Source organism: Mercenaria mercenaria, chromosome 18, assembly GCF_021730395.1.
Source record: "Mercenaria mercenaria strain notata chromosome 18, MADL_Memer_1, whole genome shotgun sequence".
NCBI lineage: Eukaryota > Metazoa > Mollusca > Bivalvia > Venerida > Veneridae > Mercenaria > Mercenaria mercenaria.
The window spans coordinates 41,866,955-41,887,068 of NC_069378.1; the positions used below are offsets into that span (position 1 = coordinate 41,866,955).

The window sequence follows — 20,114 nt, forward strand, 5'->3', positions numbered from 1 at the left end:
GTAACAAAACTTTGAATCCATTAACCAACAAAACAACATCTTAAAACGTTTTCTATAAACATATAGTCCTAAATGGTTTTATTGGGGCGAAGATTAATGTCACACCACCTATCATCTTGACCTCACTTCAACCAAAAACTTGATAATTATTTTCTTCATACATCAAGGGACTATTAAGATTTATGAATAATTTCATTTTATCTTTTTACAGGAACAGTTTTTTTCCTTTAATGTGACAAATGTCTGCAGTTTAAATAAATAAATTACGTCACCCAGATAACAAATTTGCATCCAGATTGAAATTATAGAATATTGGCTTGGAAGAAGCTCCTTTCTCAGTGGGCACTCAACATTCCATTTACCAATTTCAACTGAAGTGGATGCAGCACTATTTTGACAAAATGTTAACATAAGAGTCAATCAAACAACTCTGTTCTGACAATTTCAACAGAAGAGTCCATCAGAGGTGGCTCTGACAAATGTCAACAGAACAGTCGATCACAGGCAGCTCTGTTCTGACAAATGTCAACAGAAGGGTCAATCACAGGCAGCTCTCTTCTGACAAATGTCAACAGAAGGGTCAATCAAAAGCAGCTCTGTTCTGACAAATGTCAACAGAAATGTCAATCAAATGTAGCTCTACCTTGAGTGCAAGAATAACAATTCATTAAGTTTCACAAGAACACAATCACTACTGAATTCTTCTACAACAATGTCAGAATCTGTCTTTCTAATGTCAAATCTCCTAAATTTGGCAGAATATCATTTATAACTTTGAAAAATATTTCAAATCAAATTATTTCATTCACATTATTACAAATCCAATTAATAAGAGTCAACAAAAACAACTTTCAAAGACTAATTGAGTCACTAGGATTATTCCTTTGACAATTATAAATTCCTCTGTATTTGCCTACACATCAAACACAGATGTAACAGTTATCAAACAAAATACACACCCTTAAAAACTTCTTCAAATAACCCTGTGAACTCTCCTTATTTATCTAAACTCTGGTGTCAAGCCAGCTTGTTTTCTTGTGTCAAAAATACCTTTACATATTTCCACTTGTGTCAGTTCATGTGTTCAGACTGCCAAGTTTTTAACATCTAATTTAACATGTAGCCTTCCCTGGGGTGAGAAGAGTTTCTGACTTTTTTGTGTTCCTTCTTCAATGCACACATGCAAATTTTACCTTCAGAGATGTTTATCACAAAAAACCTCTGCAGAAATTAGATATTTGTAGAATGGTTTCTTTTCCCTTTATTTTTTTGCATGATGTGAGCATTTTTTAACATTAATTTTGTACATGACATGAGCATCTCTATGATTACATCATGTGATGGTGTTGCCTGTTTTTCTTCACTTTGATCTTCCTGTAGAAGCTGTTTAATTTCATACAGCATATGCAGAGATTACATAATCATTGTTGTGCTAGAGGGAATTGCAAAAGGTATAACATGCCAGGTAAAAAGGGTATGTAATCATGCAAGAAACTTGAAGAAATTAAGTATCAAGATCACTTGGCTTTACTCTGACACTGAGCTCAAAAATCAATAAAGATTTCTTTGTTGCCAAACTGTCAAAGAACATAAATGTTTATTTTTCTATGAAAATACAAAAAATAGAGCAGAAACAACAAACACATATGACATTAAAAACAAAAGAAGTTGCAAACAGACTAACCCATGTTTTATTAGCCTGCTACTGTCAATTAACTTTCATTCATCAATGAGATCATTAATTCAGTATTTGCTGTGATTTTTATGTTTTTGTAATTGACATTTCTACTTTTTTTAGTGATTCTAGTTTTGCTTCAAGACTTTCTAACTGCATTTTAATTTCATTTATTTCTTTTTAATGCTACAAGTGACATAACCAATGGTGTATGCTGCTGTTACATGTAAATTATTCTGCCATAAAAATGACAGAATTAACTAACATTCTGCTCAAGGAATAAAACAGAACCTGTCTTTCTAAACAATGTTTTTCAAGATGAACCCTCAGGTTCGGCTAAGAAGGTACTAACCTTATATTTTTAAGGCATAAATAATTTTGCTAAATAAACCTCTGCAGGTGCATCACAAAAGCGCAAAACTTTAAGATTGAAAGATATAACAGAAAGAAAAACCATTATATATTTATAATACTATCTTTGTCATACTAAAAACCTTTTTATGTAAAATTTATGTCTATAGGTAGGTGGAAACTGCTCTAGCTAACATAAATTTTAAACATCCATTTCAAACATTCGCATCCTCTCACAAAAATTATGTTCCGTGTTCCTGTATTGACCATTTGTATCCTTATCTTGCAATTAACACAATACTCCAATCTATGAAAAGATTTGAATGGCTTATCCAGATTTAAAAACAGTTTTCTGCCATCTAAACTTTCCACAGAAAGCAATGAAAAGCATATAAAACAACATTTTTATAACAGGTTCTCATGTATTCCAGACTTCTGGGGGTTAATGATGAACAAAATGTGGAAAATTCACTGACCAGATACCAACTGAAGGTATATTATGATACAGCCCATTAACTGCACTGAAACCTGCTTAGATTCTGACAAAACACCATGGCACTTCCGATTTTAAACACCATGCATTCATTACAAAGGAAATGAAACAACCACACAATACAATTCAATTTAAAGACAAATGCTATATAACTTTTCTTGCATGTGTGCATAAGTTGTTTTCATTACCATGTGTCCAAGACTTTCGACACTTGACTTTAACATCTTGCATTCATTTACATCTGGCAAGCTTAATTTAGCTATTTGCTTCAATTTGCAGGGGTTCAAGACTTTTGCATTTGAAAATCTTGTTAAATCGCAATAACTTAAGTGTTCCAGGGTTGTAGATTAACACTGCTAAATTTGCTTCAACATGCAGAATTTGACACTTGAAAACCTTGCTTCTGCTGCAATAACTTGTAGATGTTCAAGGGGTGAAGTTTAACACTGCTACAGTTTTTTCAACTTTGACACTTGAAAAGCTTGCTTCTGTTGCAATAACTTGTAGATGTTCAAGGGGTGAAGCTTAACACTGCTACAGTTGCATCAACTTGCAGGTTGTCAAACATTTGACACTTCAAAATCTTGCTTAACTTACTTCAGCTTGCAGGGCAATGCTGCAGAGCTTTGCAGGTGTCCTAAAGTTATACCATTCTGAAAAAAATAAGCAATGCTATTGTTGCTTTAACAAATGCAGGTGTCCAGAAGTTGTACCCTTCTGCAAGGCTTAAGCAATACCACAGCTGCTTTAACTTGCAGGTGTCCCAAGGTTGTACCCTTCTGAAAGGCTTAAGCCTGCTATTGTTACTTTAACTTGCAAGTGTCCCAAGGTTGTACCCTTCTGAAAGGCTTAAGCATGTTATTGTTACTTTAACTTGCAGGTGTCCAGAATACAACAGTTGCTTCAGCTTGCAAGTGTCCAGAAGTTGTACCCTTCTGTAAAGCTTAAGCAATACCACTGTTGCTTTAACTTGCAGGTGTCCAGAAGTTGTACCCTTCTGAAAAACTTAAAGGATACCACAGCTGCTTTAACTTGCAGGCATCCAGAAGTTGTACCCTTCTGAAAAACTTAAGCAATACCACTGTTGCTTTAACGTGCAAGTGTTCAGAAGTTGTACCCTTCTGAAAAGCTTAAGCAATACCACTGTTGCTTTAACTTGCAAGTGTCCAGAAAAACTGTGGTATTAACTAGCAATACCACTGTTGCTTTAACTAGCAGGTGTCCAAAAGTAATACCCTTCTGAAAAGCTTAAGCAATACCAAAGCTACTTTAACGTGCAGGTGTCCGGAAGTTGTACCCTTCTGAAAAGCTTAAGCAATACCAAAGCTGCTTTAACGTGCAGGTGTCCGGAAGTTGTACCCTTCTGAAAAGCTTAAGCAATACCAAAGCTGCTTTAACTTGCAGGTGTCCGGAAGTTGTACCCTTCTGAAACGCTTAAGCAATACCAGAGCTGCTTTAACCTGCAGGTGTCCAGAAGTTGTACCCTTCTGAAACGCTTAAGCAATACCAGAGCTGCTTTAACCTGCAGGTGTCCAGAAGTTGTACCCTTCTGAAATGCTTAAGCAATACCAGAGCTGCTTTAACCTGCAGGTGTCCAGTAGTTGTACCCTTCTGAAAAGCTTAAGCAATACCACTGTTGCTTTAACTAGCAGGTGTCCAGTAGTTGTACCCTTCTGTAAAGCTTAAGCAATACCACTGTTGCTTTAACTAGCAGGTGCCCAGTAGCTGTACCCTTCTGAAAAGCTTAAGCAATATCACTGTTCCTTTAACTAGCAGGTGTCCCAAGGTTGTACACTTCTGAAAAGCTTAAGCAATACCACTGTTGCTTAACTTGCAGGTGTCCAGAAGTTGTACCCTTCTGAAAGGCTTAAGCAATACCAATGTTGCTTTAACTAGCAGGTGTCCAGTAGTTGTACCCTTCTGAAAAGCTTAAGCTTTAACTTGCAGGTGTCCAGAAGTTGTACCCTTCTGTAAAGCTTAAGCAATACCACTGTTGCTTTATCTAGCAGGTGTCCAGCAGTTGTATGCTTCTGAAAAGCTTAAGCAATACCAGAGCTGCTTTAACTTACAGGTGTCCAGTAGTTGTACCCTTCTGTAAGGCTTAAGCAATACCACTGTTGCTTTAACTTGCAGGTGTCCCAAGGTTGTACCCTTCTGAAAGGCTTAAGCAATACCACTATTGCTTTAACTAGCAGGTGTCCAGAAGTTGTACCCTTCTGAAAAGCTTAAGCAATACCACTGTTGCTTTAACTAGCAGGTGTCCAGAAGTTGTACCCTTCTGAAAAGCTTAAGCTTTAACTTGCAGGTGTCCAGTAGTTGTACCCTTCTGAAAAGCTTAAGCTTTAACTTGCAGGTGTCCAGAAGTTGTACCCTTCTGTAAAGCTTAAGCAATACCACTGTTGCTTTATCTAGCAGGTGTCCAGTAGTTGTATGCTTCTGAAAAGCTTAAGCAATACCAGAGCTGCTTTAACATACAGGTGTCCAGTAGTTGTACCCTTCTGTAAGGCTTAAGCAATACCACTGTTGCTTTAACTTGCAGGTGTCCCAAGGTTGTACCCTTCTGAAAGGCTTAAGCAATACCACTATTGCTTTAACTAGCAGGTGTCCAGAAGTTGTACCCTTCTGAAAAGCTTAAGCAATACCACTGTTGCTTTAACTAGCAGGTGTCCAGAAGTTGTACCCTTCTGAAAGACATAAGCACTTTTGCCTGCAAGTGTCCCATAGCAGTAATACCCTTTTGAAAGGCGTAAGCACTTAAATTTTGCTTGCAAGTGTCCCATAGAAGCTATACCCTTCTGAAAGATGTAAGCACTTTTGCTTGCAAATGTCCCATAGCAGTTATACCTTTCTGAAAGACATAAGCACTTTTGCTTGCAAGTGTCCCATAGCAGTTATACCTTTCTGAAAGACATAAGCACTTTTGCTTGCAAGTGTCCCATAGCAGTTATACCCTTCTGGAAAATTTAAGCAATACCACAGATGCTTTTGCTTGCAAGTGTGTGTTCCAAGTCTGACATTTCTAAATCTTGTAAAAGTTACTTAAACTTTGTTGAACTTGCACTTATATTTCATAATTTGACATAACAGATCAAAAGAGCTAGTTCCTAATCAACTATTTTCTCTCCAGGATTATGCATCTATGTGGCTGACATCTCTAACAATTTTGCTAATGATTTTGCTCTAGTTTTGTACAAAACAAGTGATATCAATACTTTAAAATTTTGAAGATCTCGTTAAAGATCTCCTCCAAGATCTCCTTGAAGATGTGCAACAGGGAAGGCCTAACTAATGATGTTTTAATTTGTAGATGCTTGTAAAGATGTGGTGCCTATGATTAATTAACCATCTCAATGCTCTACTCTCAAAACCATCTGAATGCTGGAGTTTTGAATAAGAAACACTTGAAAAACGCCTGTTGCCAAACCAAAAAAAGGGACCACCATGTTAAACAATATTTTGTTAAAGATGTTTCTTTTACATTTTTGAGCATGTTGAGTCCTTAAAATAACTGATAAAAGGATACACATTATTTTTATACAGTTTTACTATTTAGAGTAGCAAAAGTTAATTGTTTTTGCTTCTACCAACTTCAGAATTTCGAAAATTCCAAAAAACTTAACCAGATGGTCCAATTTTACCTGACAATTCATTAATAAATGTTTAGGATTCTGCAGGCTGGCAAACCCATTACGCATAACTATGCTAATTTCTTTTCGTAATGTAAAATGTGACTTTTAAGATAAAATTCATTTATGGATGAAAGAACACAAAATTCATCAAAATATACTGCGAAAAACCTGTTATAACAATACTCAAGGTTAGCAAGTATATTTCGCAATATTTAACAGAATAGGCTTTCAGAACCTGTTAACTCCCCAATTAATATGAAAATGTAGCACTTAACGCATTAAACAATCCCCACTTCCGTTTAAAGCACAAAAACCTGCTGATCAAATAGTGGGATTCCTAAAAACAAATCCAATCAGTCGAGAACTCCATCAAAACACTCAAAAAGAACACTGCAAATCCTATACAATTCCAAAAAATCCTTGAAATGTCTGGAAGAATAACAGGAGAAAAGTAGGCTATGTTTGATAACATATAAAAAATCCAGAGGCATTGAATGATTCTATCTGGCATCTCCGACACCAGATGAATCTCCCATATGTTTTATAGTATATACCATCAATGGGGAGGTGTTTGTGTACCTGAAATAATTGCTAGTTAAAGGCCAAATAAAATAAATTCCTGGTCTCCATTAGCTTGCCCAATGTTTTATTCAATACAGAAATTTGTCCACTGAAGCTGCAGACACAAATATGTCTCAGATGACACAGAACATGAACTGTGCAATTGTGAATAATAGATTATTATTCAATTATTCAATCATATGTATGGTCATAGCAAAGAATGTTGCAGGCACAATCGTTATTTACTGTCATATCTGTAATTTTAACAGAAAGTGAACAAAGTTTAGTCTTACACCATGACCTTGACCTTTGAAAGCTTTTATCCTTTGAGCTTTTGCTGTAGTTCTTATATGTGACTACCATAGTCATATATGAGACGTTATTTTGAAATCTCTTGATGAATAACAAAGTAATGCTCCAGACAGCTGGCACAGTCACCAGACAGGAGACAAATGGGCAAAGTTCAATCTTGCAAGATGACCTTGACCTCTGAACAAAGTCTTGCAAGATGACTTCGACATCTGGACAAAGTCTTGCAAAAATGACCTTGACCTCTGAATAAAGTCTTGCAAGATGACCTTGACCTCTGAACAAAGTCTTGCAAGATGACCTTGACTTCTGGACAAAAGTCTTGCAAGGAACATATCCCCTTATTATGGTACTAATTTTAGTACTACCATACAGAACACACATAATTCTGCTTAGAGAAGTAGCAATGGTGAACCCAACAATATTTGATTCTGTTCAGTTCCAAGGCATTGGTGTTCTGACATTTTAACAATCTGAACTTTTAATGAGTTATGTCAGATCAACAGAAGGCCAACAAACCTCAAAGCCAAAAATTACAGGTTATCTCCAATGCATCACAGACTGGCCCAATAGGTAGTATAAGCCCATACTGAGGTAATTTCTTCAGTATGTTTCATCTTCCATCAGCAGAAATAATCCATTTTCTAAACCACTGAATGACTTCCTAAGTCATTTAGCAACATTGGTTTCATCTCTCAACATGGTGTTATCAAATATAACAATCTTCCCTTTAAACTCTGCAGGTACTCCATCCTGAGAATCAAAGATTGTAGTCTTCATAAACCACTGGTTTTATTATGAATGTTTCTGATAATTTTGATAGATAGTCTGTGTTCCATAGCTCTCTCCTTCCTGTTTATATCCACCTTTATGATAAGGTAAATAAATTTTGGAACACCTTGCTAAATACTGCAACAATTTATGTTTCATTATTGTTTGTAATATCTAAAACATCCAGAGGAAAGACACATGTTTCACCTTTAGTAGTCTGCAGCTGTAAACCACAGATTGTAGGCAAAGTAAAATGTACAGAAATGAATTATTTGTGCAATATTAACAGGATACTTTGACATACCAACATTGTTCTACATCTGTTCACCATTCTTTTGTTTTGTTAGATTTAACATTGCACCACACATGATAGGTCATATGGCCACTTTCCAACTTTAATGGTGGAGGAAGACCCCAGGTGCCCCTCCGTGCATTATTTCATCACGAGCGGGCACCTGGATAGACCCACCGACCTTCCAAAAGCCAGCTGGATGGCTTCCTCAAATGAAGAATTCAACACCCCAAGTGAGGCTCGAACCCACATCGATGAGGGGCAAGTGATTTGAAGTCAGCAACCTTAACCACTCGGCCACGGAGGCCCATTCTACACACCATTCTGTATATGGTGTAAATATCAGCTGCCTACTAACACCTTTGAAATTTCTGCCAGACATCATCTGCAGTGAACCCTGCAATACAATGCCAACTGCTAATCACAGCAGCTTACTCATATCTGTGCCTTCTCCTGTCTTATGTCATCTGCAAACTGTGTTACAAAATGGCACCTTCATATACTACCTATGTCATTTTTAATACAAGGTATTTACAGGCTTATAACATATTGTTACATAATGACACATTTTATTAGGCAATGCAATACTTAATGTTTTTATGTTTTCTGTACAACTGCCTCTGTATAATGGCACATGACATGTGACATTTTCTGTTTTATGCTGGTGTCATACTGTGGATTACGACATTTCAATACAATGACATCATCATTCTCTTTATCCAAGTGGCACTCTGGCCTTAACAATGACATCTGCTTATTACAGTGACCATGCCATTTTCTGTACAGTGACATTTGTATATCCTTGTAGCACTGTTCTGTACCATGACATCTGCAAATCCCTATGACACTCTTGATTCTCATGACATTTTTTGTGCAATGGCATTTGTATATCACAGTGTCATACTAACACCTACGTTATTTCATGTGCAATGACATCTGTTTCCATTCCAGTGGCAAATTTTCTGTACAACTGACAAACTGTGACATATGATATTTTCTTCAATATTTCATATGTCTTTGAAGTCTTCTATGAATAAACAGTGGTATTATCCCAGTGGCAACTTATGTCCTATGACGCATTCTGTATAGTAAATAGTTATATGAGCAAAAAAACATTAGACAGTTTCTAATTGTCAATAGTTTATTGCAATGGTACACAATACCTTCCTTTTCTGTACAATAGTTTCTGCACAAAGATTGCAGATCACGAGCACAAGAATGGCAACTTTTTTTAACCATTTTTTAACCAGTGTCACAATTATGTCAGTGAGATGGTGTAAAGCTAATTGCCATGGTAATACTGCAGGTAAAAAATGTTATATACTGCTTAAATGTACAGAAAACTTGTAAATGTAAAATTTGATGCTATGATCCACCATAACCCAAATCCCAACACCCCACCCCACCTTATGCACAACTGTCTGGATACATTACATATCTATTAATGTCATATCTGATGATTCTGCATGTCATTATCCGCCTTAAATCATGTTTACTACTAGAACAGGCATGAAAATATCTCATAACTGCCATGAAACTATCTCATTCAATCAAGACCATGACATTTCTTGAAAACACTTTTGCAGATTCATTTCCCATCAACATAGTAATCACATTCAAACAGGACTGTTTTTCAAATCAGTAAACAACATCATTACTCCTGATAGGTAAATTTTCAACCCACACAAAAATTCATGATGATATCAAATAATTTTGAAAAATAACTGCTGTTTACACCACATAAAACTCCATTAAAAATCAGCAATAAAACAAAATCAAAATCACTACACCATTCATCACAATAACAAATCCACTGGTAGCCTTTCGCGAAATAATGTTTCAACAGCTAAATCAAAATCCTATGGAATATTTCCAGGCATTTAGCAAATACACATGTTAGCTCCATTAATAATTTTAGTGCTAGAAAAATTGGTACCCCGCCCTCACTGCATTTTGTAAAGAGAGTAGCCAATTAGACTGGCAAGAGCATGTTTCATGTGCTCTTCAAACAGAAGGTAAATTTGTAGCAGAAACTCTTCAAATTAAACTTTATCAAATTATGGCTGAAAAAAAATTATGGTTTCTTTTTGTTGTGAGTAGTCTGTGCAAGGTATTGTGTCTTAGGAAATGCATTAATTGAGTTATGTTAATTATATTATGTGTTGATTATTTAAGTGGGAAAACAATCAGAAGCCAAGTTTTGGGAAATGAAATACAGAATTTATTGACTTCTCAGATGCTTTTGATAAAGTGTATAAACCTGAAGTTGATTGCACCTGTCATAGGTACTATAGGTATGAGGGGAAGTAAAGAAGGGATTCACTTCTTAGCCCCATGGAATCATAAACTGTTAGGGTTTTATAAATAGTCATTTTCAAAAGGGTTCTTTGAACATGGTTCGTATGGAAAATCTGAGACAAAATTCAGGTACTTTTAAACTAAAGTAAGGGTTTTAGACATTTTCAAGGAGATTTTCTAAGGACTACCATCAAAGTGATGGCTTCCTCAAATGAAAGACTTCTATACCTCAAAAAAAGTTTTCAAACTACAACACTGAAGAAGTCCCCAATAGCTGCATGACCCAGAATTTGATCAAATACTCCCAAATCTTTTCAATGACCTCTAAACATGCAGCCCTATAGCAAACTGCAGATTTTAGGTATAAAGTTGATGGACAGCTAACAAGCCCAGTATATTCTTAAGCCAGTCGAAAGCAATAAAACAACAGTCCTATCAGAAATGGCAGTAGCAAGCCAGCGACTGATTAGTACCTTTCCCTTGATTAGAAATGATTTATGACCTTTAGAATGCCTCCTGGACCTGGAGAGTGGAACTTAATTGACCATCATGAAAACTTCTGGGTTATATCTTTTCATCTGAAACTTGTTTGTTATAGTATTATTTCACAGCATAATCTGTTAAATCCACTTAGAGTTTTACTATCATTAATATCCACATGTTACACTTATAATATTACACTTTTAATTGTTACTCTTGAGATGTTACATTTTAAGCTGTTACCTTTTAAATGTTACACTTTGAACTGTTACCTTATTATAAATGTTACACTTTTAACTGTTACACTTTAAATGTTACACATTGCACTGTCACACTTTAAATGTTACACTTTAAATGTTACACATTGCACTGTCACACTTAAAATGTTACACTTTAATCTGTTACTCTTTAAACTGTTACACTTCAAAATTCACACTCTATTCTTGCATTCTTTTTACAGTAAAGTAAAAAATTGTTATATGAATTTGTTCAATTACAGATAACATAATATATATTTGATTGCTCCATTATATTGTCATATTTTATGATAAATTAGTTTCTATTTCGCTTCTAAAATGTTAAAATTACATTACATTTATTCACTATTTTCCAAACCGTTTACACTAAGAGCAAAACAATTTGTCGAAAATTCACACATTTAAAAAGCAAACTTTTCTGCCTTAGATCAGATCCTTTTTATTATTAATGTTTCACCCCACTTGATAATCTTCATAAAAAAAAAGCAAAGTCATCAAAAACTTTGCCATATAAAATACAATCTGATAAATTACCTTTCACCGGTTTTCCTTTAAAAAAAAACATACATTTTAAACGAAAAAGCTCTAAAACAATTTGTGTATAATGTAACAGAAAGTTTGAGAATACAGTCACACCTGTCCGTAAAGACCATTCTATAAAACCACAAAAACTGGTCTTTGTAGAGAAGTTGGTCTCTCAACACAGGTGCCTTTACACCACTTGTTATTATATGGGAAGAGAAAAATAGTGTCCTTTATAAGCAGGTTTTATACAAGTGGTCTTCATTCAGAGGTGGTCAATGGCACAGGTTTTACTGTATATATGTACAGTAAAACATCTGTTTACATAAACTCTTAAGAGCAAATGCCTGTCTACAAAGGCAGAAATGCTCTTCTCAATTAGGCAAGGTTCTAAGTAAAATGAACCTTTATACAGCAACCACCTCTGTGAATTTAACATCTGTTAATAAAAGCTCTCAGTATAAAATGCCTCTCTACACAGGCATGACTGTTCTTCCCCCATTAGACAAGGATTTAAGCAAATTTAAATTAAATTATACAGAGCAACGACCTCTGTATAGCAAATATATCTTAGCTTTTGCAGGGGTATCTGAACTTATAAACAGGATGTACCTTACTGATTATAAAACATGTTATTCAAATTTCTGATTTAAACTGTAAATCTTTTTCTTATACACATGTACATAATGGTAGTTTTTGGCAGTTTCAGAATGTTGGGATCTGAGGAAAAATCTTAAGTATTATAAACACACCTATAGGTCACAGTAAGACAGCTGAAACTCTCTTAATAACAATGAATTTCTGACAAGAGTCATTTCCCTTTGTACCAAAACATCTGGAAGAATAATTGATTAAATTTTATTATCTACACCATCTGTGCATATTATGACACTAATCCAGTTTTACTACTCAGAGTAATCTACATAGAATTCTTGAAAACCCTAAAATATCCTCACAGCCAAACTTTTGTCTAAAGGGAGACAAGTTTTCAGTGTGATCGAGAATTTTGTTACTGATGTACCTGCATATCAACTACAAAGTTTATAAAATAGTTTCATATTTAACTCTCAATTTATTAAAGCTGTTCCTTTCTAATGTGTAAGATATTTTTTCATGTTTAACAACTTTAAACTAAAAAAAAAATTATTAACCTCCCTTATATTCTCAACCACCATTTGTAAAATCTCACAGAAAAGGGGAATAACTTTTCTTCAGAAACAAAAAATGCTAAATACAGATGAAAAGCATACAAAATGAGAACTACTCTGATTTGTGACTTAAAATATAAATGAGGTTATAACTACATGAATGAGGTTGTAACTGTATGAATGAGGTTAAAATACAACTACGAATAAAACCTTTTTCTTCATTTCTTACCTGTCTCCTGACATATCTGTCATTGACAAATTTGTTGTGATGAGACCACCTGTAATTTGGGTCAGCATACATCAGTTTTATCATCTTGCAGTCCTTATATTATACCATACAGTCCTTTTTCCGATTATTGTAAACCCTAAAATACAGTCTTTTTTTCCTATTTTTTTTTTTTTTATATTTTTATGATTTTTTTTTACAAGTTACTTCCTTCAATATTTATTGAATCTTCAGATATAATTTTGTTTACAAGTTACTGACAAACCAGATACTAATCCTGTGGAATGCTGCAACACCTATATTTCGTGCAATACATACTGTCATGCAACAGAGTTATTAGACATGATTTACCGCTGTTAGCAAATTACATATCTAGGCAGGTTAACAAATCCGTGAAAAGCAAAGAGGAAAAAATATGCTATTTTTTTTTTTTAATCCTGAAGACAAAATATTACAGTTTCCTTCCAAACATATGTTTTATCACCTTCTTCATCGAAAACAACGTTTCTGGAAAACGAGTTCTTGAAATAATCGCAAAAATCACTAATATCTATCACATATTGCAGTTCCCGTAATCTGCGTGATAATTACTCGACAAGTTTCACTTGATGAATATCGTTCAAAAGTTACATTAAGATATAAAGAGACATCGCGACATCAATTTTATCATAATACGTAGGCAGAAAATACCTAGCGTTAAAAATGTACTTGCAATATATCAAATTTTCTTCATCTGAATTTTAAATGAAAGCAACCATCTACTTCTAAGTCAAAAATAAAAATATGACATACTTATTTTTTTTATGGAGGAAAGTTTTAATAGAAATTTTGATACCGATCTTTGTATCAGATTTGACTTCTGAAAGCAGTAAGGCGTGTAAAAACATCTTATGAAATTATTATGAGTGTTAAATATGTAGTCAAAGATATGCAAAGTTAGATCATATTACATAATATCAAATTTAATCTCTGGCTGTGAATTTTAATTAAATCTGAATTTAAGAGATAAAGTTGGTCTGTCCCCCATATTTTGTTTTGGTATTAACATAATCGTGTAATGCTAAATCATCCTAAATGACTTTTGAAGCACGGCTTTACATCACATTTTATGAACTCCTATCAGTTTATAGGATAATGAATTCATTTCCTGATTTTCAATAATGGCTTCCATTCTCACTCCCCTCTGCAGGACTATAAATAGAAAACCAACAAGGGCTGTAACTCTAGTAATGTGAGAATTTTTGATTGAAAAATATGCAACAAACCCATAAAGGACATCCACCTTACTTATGGCCAGTGATGGGGAAAAGAAGTCTTATTTCTTGTGATATTTCATTTGTTTTCCACTGAAAGGGAAGTAAGTATGTATGATATGATAATTACCTCTTTTTTCCTACTAAAAGGGAAGTAACTGTGCATAAAAGGTCCATACATGGTAAATAACTTCTCCAGTTTGTTTGTCCACAAAAAAATAAAAATTGCTAGAAATTGAATAGACCAATATTTGATATTGTATGTAGGTTTGTCGTTTGAGGATTAAAAGTTGCTGTAAACTTTTCTATATTTCATAATTTTCTGCATTCCAATTATCATGCGACTAAGTGCTTGAACATAGTATTCAGTGACATTAAAATTGCTTTAAAAGATCAGTCTTAATTGGCAACATAAAAATCATTTATCTTTGTATATCTTGATGGTTATATCACCTGAAAAATAACTTTTTATTCCACTTCAGCTCATCTTCAACATCATAAATCTGGCATAAATGACATGTTTTATAGGAGCAAGTTAGTACCAATGCACCATAATTAATTCAAACTACCCACATGTAAATTTAACTACCATAACACTTACATGGTACTAAACAATCAGTATATCAATGTCAGCGTAACTCTGAGAAAAAAGAAATTAAAAATCATCAGAAGTAGCAAAGAAAACATAAAATGATTTATGTTCCTTTTTGCTGTTTCATTCATAACATACATCATAAACCATAAAGGTAACCAAAACTGTTGAAGTTTAAATGTTTTAAAAAAAAAAAAGCAAAAATGCTAGATACACTATAATATGAGCCATGCCATGGGAAAACCAACATAGTGGCTTTGCGACCAGCATGGATCCAGACCAGCCTGCGCATCCGTGCAGTCTGGTCAGGATCCATGCTGTTCACTACCGGTTTCTCTAATTGCAATAGGCTTTGAAAGCGAACAGCATGGATCCTGACCAGACTGCGCGGATGCGCAGGCTGGCCTGGATCCCCGCTGGTTGCAAAGCCACTATGTTGGTTTTCTCATGGCGTGGCTCATATATCTAAACAGGGTCTAATTAATATGCAAGTTGGCATCTCTTGTCACTAAATAATGAATTGGAAACATTTGAAAACATATCAAAATGTCTTATAATGTCTTTTCGAATGTATACCTACATGATGAATTTCAAATGTGCATTTTAATGCGTTAATTATATTCTCAAAATACGCAAGATGAACATTTATACTACTTTAAAATCTACTTAAAATACTTCATCCTTTAGAAAACAAGATTATGTGAATTGTCAAAGTTAATAATTTCTTGGTCCACAGGCTTGCAGTAGCTTTTCTGTGTAAAAAGCATACTAATTATGCAAAGGTTGAGATTCTAACTAAGGTGTTTGTATGTTAGCTTATCTATAATCGCCAACTGTAACCTATATGGGCCTGTATGGGCGACTCCTCCAGAACACTGTTAGTAACGTTTGTGGGAGCACTATAGTGCAAGATACAGAAGATGCTCCAATTCCAGAAGCTTCTCTGGTTCTCGAGCTTGCAAGGTGTAAAGGACCCATACACAGGACTCTTATCCCAATGTAAGTAATTTTTAGTTCGAGGTGTGGGCGCTCGATTTCACAACCCCTGGTTTCATAAGTCAGCTCTAACAAATGATTGCCTCCATGCTCTTTCATAGATTCAAAATCATTAATATTCATTGGGGACTAATTTTCATGAATTTCTATCCAAGAAATCAAATCCAAATGAACAAATAAAAATTTTGTTCTTTTGATGTTCAAAAGCTGTCACAAATTCATATCCCAACAAAATTCTCCTCCTGTAAGCGATATAGTCAGTCACTCAAACAGGCAAATGAATCTGGAAGATCAAACTCACATTAACCTCTCACCTAGTAGTCTATCTAAACAATTCAGATCAACTCTACAATGCATAATCTGCAGTTTTACCTTCCAACAAACCATCCATCATTTGAATTCAGGGCTTTTTTTCTCATAAAGCAGGGCTGTTTAAGGGACTCTTCCTCTCAATTTTTTTTTTAAATTAGGTTGTTTTTGTACATCTCCTTCCCGCAAATAGACATATATTTTTTCTCTAAATTACAAGTCTGGGCTCCTTCCTCTCTCAGTAAAACCAACCCTGGAACTTACATTTTCAATAAGGGGTGGTGGGGAGGCTTTCTCCTACTTATTGTGGCAGATAATATTCCTACTATATTTGAAGTTCATTTCTTTTTTTTAAATAGTAAAGAAAGTGTTCACTTTAGTTTCTTCACAGGAAGGAAAACCACAAAATTAGATCTGAGACTTATTGTTTCCTGTTTCACTTGAATAAAGTGAAAATTGAAGATCACATACATAATGAGCCGTGCCATGAGAAAACCAACATAGTGGGTTTGCGACCAGCATGGATCCAGACCAGCCTGCGCATCCGCGCAGTCTGGTCAGGATCCATGCTGTTCGCTAACAGTTTCTCCAATTCCAATAGGCTTTAAAAGCGAACAGAATGGAGCCTGACCAGACTGCGCGGATGCGCAGGCTGGTCTGGATCCATGCTGGTCGCAAACCCACTATGTTGGTTTTCCCATGGCACGGCTCATATCAAGTCTATACTTTTATGAGATTGATAGAACATCTGCAGTACTCCACTTTTCTTGTAATCAAATAAAAAAATCTGGCAGTCTGTTCAATTGCTTTCTCACAGGTTTCCTTAAAATTAAGCATGTACTGCAATCTTGATACACAATCTTTGTATTGCTAGAGAAGACTGTAGCATCTTAGCTTGCTAAAGCACACTCGGCAAACTTTTAAAGCACACTTCTAAAGTACCTGGCAGTCAGTGCTAAAGGCACTGTGACTTTGCACACTAATACAGCAAACCTAACTGCTACACTACTCTTGGGGCACTGCATTATAGCACTCTTTGCCCATTGCTAAATCAAACCTGGTACAATGCTAAAGCAAACTCTAACACACTTTGCACAGTCACTGCTAAAGCACACTTTGCACATTGCTAAACCAAACCCTGTAAGCTTCTAATGCACACTGTTTGCAATGTTTGTATAGCAACTGCCATACAGCCAAACTTCATTCGCTCAAACTCCCAATTTGTTTGAACCATCAGTTACAGTACCAGCCAATAGTGGACCTGCAGTGTTCTTACCTTTTCTTTGCAAGTAAGTGACAACTTATGCACATAAATCAGAAGTAGAGGATAAGAAGACTTCAAACACATTGTCTTCCATCAAATCGTCATCCATATGCCTTGCCAAACTCACAACCGTGTGATCTGGGCTCTTAAAACTGATCTGCGCTGAATGAACTTTGCCATCAGGGTTTGACCAAAAGAGCTTGCTTGACAATTATGACACTTAAAAACTGTTTGAAAACCTTAACCTTTAGCCTGCTGGCGGCAAGTGTTTTTGCCTTTGCGACCAGTGCAGACCAAGATCAGCCTGCATATCTATGCAATCTGACCACAATCTGCATTGTTCGCTATTCAATCAGTATCTTTTCGGCAAGCACCCCTTTTAACAGTTAATGGTACTGTCCAAATTGGAAGATGGACAAGTTCATTATAGAAATTTAGCAGGGTAAGGGTTTAAATCTCTGAGAGACTTGACACTTCTCAAACATAAACATAATTATACTACATCATTACATCCGGGACAAACTTCAAATTTTATTTTATTTTTTTTTTTTTTCTACAGAGAATTCTTATCTATCTGTTTACATCAGTGGCTACGGTGCCTGCTAGAAGCATAATTTTGAAGATTCTTGAAAACCTACACTAATATTACTCATACCTGCCAAAATGATTACAATGTTGCCATGGTAACTGTTTCTTGAATAACTCTAAGATAATGGATATTTTCAAGATTTCAGAAATTCCATGAAATGATCATGTACAGTGCAGGAAATCTCCCTGATACCCTCCTGAAGATACATTCCTGATTATTGCTTTATTATCATTGAAAACCTTTCTTTTTTTCTTGCTAAGAAAACACATGATGACTGTTACATGTGATACAGAATTTGTTGTTGAAGAACTGCATTTTTTTTGCTGTTTATTTCAGACAGATTGATAAACCTAAGCTGCAGGTTTGTGCAAAATTGCTTGTCCACTCCATCTGCTTAGATGGTACAGCACAAGAGAATGAATGGGGATCCCTAGATGAAGTCTATGACCACAGTGATGATCTCACAGTCTTCAACCTATGATATATGTGGGGAAGTTGTAAACATTCATCAAGAACATGTCAGTGTTGGAACAGAATCCAGAAATACTGGTTTAGTCAACTCATTGCCATTACATAAATGAACTACTGTTTAAAAAGCCATGCTTTAAACATTAAGCAATGCTAGACATGGTCATTCCCATTTCAAGTATAAGGCGGCCAGAAGTATTACCAGGAATTGAAGACAGAGATAACTCAAAAAGTAAGAAAAGGTAGAGTTATATTTCTTGTACAATAAATTTCCACACAATAACTTGTATTTGACAAAATCCTTTGAATAGTTTTGGAGATATGCCTTGGACAAGTGTCAGACAGACAAACAGACAGACAGCTGCATGCAAACACCCAAGCACGCATTGAGGGATAGAGAACATAAAGATCTCCTCAATATTCAATAGCACTTAGAAATCATTCTCTTGCAATGTCAAAACGTTTCAGAATTAACCCCCTCCCCCAGAATCAACCCCCTCCCAAGATATCGGAGGAAACACAGGTCTACACCCACACATGTACAGGAGTATCACAAGAAGAACTCAAGAAGAACATTTGAAATAATGCAATGTTAGTTCCACTTGTCTTTAATTAATGGTTGCAGATAAACAATGACATTCAAAATAATTTACAATAATAATCTTTTTAATGTCATTATGCAAAGCTGGAAGTGTGTCTAAAATACAGAACTTCTAATTGCAACTGGCACTTATCTCCCAGCCTAACAAGTGTGGGAGGACAGTAAGTGGACCCACCAGAGATCTGTACAATATGATTGATGTAAGATAGAAACTGTTTTGAAATATGATACTCGCTTGGTCCAAATCAATAAAAACTTATTCATTTAAATTTGATTGATGGAAAACAGGATATCATTCATCAAAGAAAATATTCAATTTCCAAATTGAATATGCTTTTAACAAGATAACTCTTTTTAGCCCCAACTCATTCTCTCACCTACTTCAGACTACTAGATCTGATTCACAGATTCTAAGAAGCCGATTCCGGCAATGTATTTCAGTCACAGAGATTCAAACTCACAACCTCTGGGGTGCTCTGCAGGTGATAAATCAAAACCTTTTACCTTCATTATGTGAACATACATCTAAAATCTAGAAGCCTCGAGGTAAATAAACAAAGATCTGTACAGAGACAAAACAAAAGACCACTTGTTGCTTCAAGGGAAGATTGGGTGGAATGTGGTAATAACATCACAAAATGTTGCTACAGGAGATTCCATTGTGATATGGCAGTGTAAAACTGGCAACAAGCATCAAACGCAATATACATCATGTGGCGGAGAAAAAACTAGAACCGAAAACCTACGACGCAATTTGTTTATAAATACAATTCACTGAAGCAAACATAAACACATGTTGCCATTTACCAATGCTTCCTGTTCTGGCGACAATCAGACAAAAATTATTTTTTGAGCTGCGTCATGGGAAAAGAGACCTTAAGCAAAATATGATTTCCCATCAGGAAAATGACATCGGAAAGACAGCTTGACAATGCAAAAAAACTTCTGGTAACATTTGTTTTTGGCACATGTTTATAATGTAATACTGAAGATTTCCAAGTTATGTATGTCAATCTGGCAATCTACAGTT

At 35.2% G+C, this 20,114-nt stretch overlaps 1 protein-coding gene across 14 annotated transcripts in view; it reads right to left on the minus strand.

Moving 5' to 3' along the window:
• LOC123538148 (tensin-3-like) overlaps nt 1-20,114 on the minus strand; it is a 438,691-nt gene that overhangs the window by 118,730 nt on the left and 299,847 nt on the right. Inside the window, exon 1 of one of the 14 annotated variants that reach the window (XM_053530082.1) lies at nt 13,016-13,637. The exons of the other annotated variants lie outside the window; for them this stretch is intronic. Within the exon in view, the coding sequence (XP_053386057.1) occupies nt 13,016-13,099 (84 nt within the window). The 5' untranslated portion in view covers nt 13,100-13,637. Of the gene's footprint in view, nt 1-13,015; nt 13,638-20,114 lie in introns of those variants that run through there. 14 annotated transcript variants of the gene reach the window in all.